The sequence below is a fragment of the Berghia stephanieae genome, chromosome 5, assembly GCF_034508935.2.
Source record: "Berghia stephanieae isolate SIO BIC M18660-M18661 chromosome 5, UCSD_Bste_1.3, whole genome shotgun sequence".
NCBI classification, from domain to species: domain Eukaryota; kingdom Metazoa; phylum Mollusca; class Gastropoda; order Nudibranchia; family Aeolidiidae; genus Berghia; species Berghia stephanieae.
This window is the reverse complement of record NC_088364.1, coordinates 30,541,605-30,545,082: the sequence shown is the minus strand read 5'-3', so window position 1 is coordinate 30,545,082 and position 3,478 is coordinate 30,541,605. Positions and strand designations below refer to the sequence as shown.

Here is a 3,478-nt window from a genome sequence, read left to right as displayed (position 1 = left end):
TAAATTTCAATGGTTTATTTTCTTGAACAATAATTATAATAATCATATAAATGTGTGAATCTTAGAATATAATGATCATCACAACAATGTTATTTCACAATCCACACACACACACACACACACACACACACACACACACACGAAGGCATCTAGATTATTCTTGTGATAATTTTAAGGTCAAGGTGTCAAGCCTTTCAGTCTGCTAAAATGTGGTTGTCAACCAGTAGAAAAACAAAAATCAATGAAGCAAAAATAACGTTTGCATAGTTTGTTTCATGGAGAGGGCTAGTAAAAGATTTATGAATACATGTGTTTGAAATTTTGAACACATTCTGCATCCCGTGCTCCCAAAGTCGCATCGTGGTTAGGAATTCATTCGAAATTTCAAACGTAAGAGTAGCAAGATTCTTAAATAATATGATTGAATATTGGAACTTGTTCCCGTTTTTGAATCTTCCATGTCGCTTGGTAGATATAAACTCATTAGAATTTTCAAACGTAAGAGTTCGACATATCGGTTTTAAAGGTTGGTGGGTGGCAACGGTGCTCGTCCTTTAATCATATCAGCCGCTTTCTCAGCAATCATAACAGTTGGCGCATGCGTATTAGCAGAAACAAGAAAAGGCATAACGGATGCGTCCACCACTCTCAGACCTTTCACTCCTTTTACTCGTAATTGTGAATCAACGACAGACGTCGGGTCATCGGACGGTCCCATTTTACACGTTCCCACAGGGTGATACACAGTTAGAGGAGTTAATTTTATAAAACATTCCCAATATTCTTTGGATCCCATCGCATGCTGCTGACAAGCTTTTGGGGGGGTTTTGTCGACCAATTTTGAGTTTAAGCGTTTCATTGTATTAGTCTGGCTAGTTTTGACACATTCCTCTACACCCTTACGCAAAAGGTCAAGGTCGTCTTGGTGATCTAAATAGTTGGCCTGAATAGCAGGAAAAGCAGTAGGATCACCGCTACGGAGCCTGACAATGCCTCTACTTTTAGGACGCAGAATAGTAGGAAAGCAGCACCAACCGTGACCTGGCTTATCTCTTAAATGGCCTAGTTCTTTTACTAGTTCATCGTCGTGATCAAAAATGTGCAGAAATTCAGAATTTGCAACAGCGGCTGCAAAATGAAATTGAATATCTGGGCCCTCGACGTCATTATTTTTCGGATTTGTATGTGCAAATCCTATTAAAGGAATTGCGGTCATGCTCAAAAGCCCGGTGCGATAGAAGAAATATTCAATCAATGCAGGTACAGCGTATTTGAAAAAGTCCCAAATGTTTTCTTGCATCTTTACAGGCAATGAGATGGTGTCGTTAATGGAAAAAGTAACGGGAAACATAATGTGATCTTGAAGATTTTGACCAACTGGAAGGTCCTTTATCACAGGTATGCCCATGTCCTTTAAATGACCTTTCGGTCCGATTCCAGAAAGCATAAGCAGCTGGGGTGACGCTACAGAGCCGGCAGAAATAATAACTTCTCTCCTGGCTTTGACAGTTATCGCCTTACCGTTTTTTACTAAAGTGACACCCTTTGCCCTTTCATTTTCAATTATGATCTTGATGACATGTGCCTTGACAATAACGTCTAGATTGTCTCTAACTAATGCTGGATGAATAAAAGATCTCGATCCACTGAACCTTTCCCCATTTAAAATGTTTACTTGACTATACGATATACCGTTCATACTTTCTCCATTATAATCTGGGTTTACGGGATATCCAATTTCTTTAAAGGATTCTATTAATTTGTCAAGCATTAAAATGGAGCCTTCTTTAATCTTAGAGACTGGCATAAGTCCCGAGGTACTGTGGTAAGGAGATTTTTTCAGACTGTCCTCTACTACTCGCTCACTCTTTTTAAAGTAAGACAAGACGTGTTGATAATTCCATGTTTGATCACCTGTGTAACTCGCCCATTTGTCATAATCGTGACGTGATCCTCTGGCGTAAATCATAGCATTGACTGAACTAGAACCGCCCAGAAGTTTCCCGCTAGGCCAAAAAGTACTGCCATTTTCTAATCCGCCCATTATATGGTCTTTCGGCTCTATTTTTCGTTGCCAAGACGATTCCGTTTTCAATAGGTCATGAGACATAACTGGTATCATTGAAGCCAGGTTACCGCGGTCATCTGCCCCTGCTTCTAATAATAGAACACTGACGTCACTATCCTCTGATAGACGATTTGCTAATACCGATCCGGCAGATCCTGCTCCCACTGGAAAAAAATAGAATAATGATGTAGGGTTAAAAATCGAAGTTAAGTAAACATGTTGAATACCCATCGTTTCTAGAATATTTGAACTATTGGTCCACGTTATTTTTCATATTGTGAAGACGCTAAAGTAAGTATCTTTAATCGCTCAACATTTTGTCGGTATGTCAAATAATACCGGCAACATTATTGTCATTGTGGCTATAAGTGATTTGGTCTTTTCTAATACTAAGGGCTAATATTGCAATTAAGTCGTATATATCTTAAACCACATGTCCTCATAGCATTTATAAGAAAAGGAACAGCATTGGATTCAACATGAAGTCTGTAAGGTAATTACATTGATTAATCAATTATTTTGAACTCAATGTTGTGTTCAAAGGCTTCATAAGAATAAGTTGTAGTTATCGTGAAAAGTTAAAAGGTTATACTTGATGAGGATTGATCATGTTATCTAGATTAAAATATATAAGTTGTACTCAATGGAAATGTCACATTGTTGGTCTTCAGAGAGATAACGTTTTAAAATTGTTGTTGCCAGCATAGGTTATTTTGTTTGTCTTTTTCTAATTGTATCGTATTACACATGTTTTTATGTAGATCTATCTAAAGATTATTCTATTCATAGCCATAAAGTGCATTAATACAGCCGGTGTTATCGAGCTCTCAACAGTTTAACGCCCATTTTAACACTCTTAAATGTATTTGAATAATTATGGGTCGTTATGGTTTAAGGATAGGGTCTTGAACTCACTACATGCATTTATTTAGTCTGAGGGTTCGAACCGGACACTTGGACGGCTTGATTTTGGGAAAGGCACTTTCTACATATGTTCCCTTTGTCCAGTCGTGCTTGAGTAGTTTGGTCTGTTTGATCCGAAGGAAAGTACTTTGCGATAGACTCTCGTCCTATCCAAAAGGTAGCATACAAGAGTACCGTCCAATTAACTTGGACATTTATAGAAAGCAATATCCTCTAAACATACTCAAAGCTTCTTACAGGATGTTCCTAGCTAACAGCAACGCTTAACATGTTAACGAAATGAGAGATAAACGTATAGCTCTAAAAGACAACTTAACATCATTATAGGAAATATATTTATTACCTATAATGTAGTCATATGTAGTATTAGGCTCTTCTTTCAGTATGGGTAGATAGGGCTGAGAGATGAATTGAAGGACCAAGTAGCCAAGAATGGATCCCAAGACTACACTGACCACGACCAATCGGCTGAACATGGTGCTGATC

At 38.0% G+C, this 3,478-nt stretch overlaps 1 protein-coding gene across 1 annotated transcript in view; it reads right to left on the bottom strand.

Moving 5' to 3' along the window:
* Positions 1-3,478, bottom strand: part of LOC144972743 (glucose dehydrogenase [FAD, quinone]-like) — a 7,789-nt gene continuing 4,311 nt past the window's right edge. The window contains exons 2-3 of the mRNA XM_078914329.1: positions 3,336-3,478; positions 1-2,232 (exon numbers count right to left, since the gene is read on the bottom strand). The exon at positions 3,336-3,478 is cut by the window's right edge and continues 48 nt beyond it. Of these exons, the coding sequence (XP_078770455.1) occupies positions 521-2,232; positions 3,336-3,468 (1,845 nt within the window). The 5' untranslated portion in view covers positions 3,469-3,478 and the 3' untranslated portion in view covers positions 1-520. The remainder of the gene's footprint in view (positions 2,233-3,335) is intronic.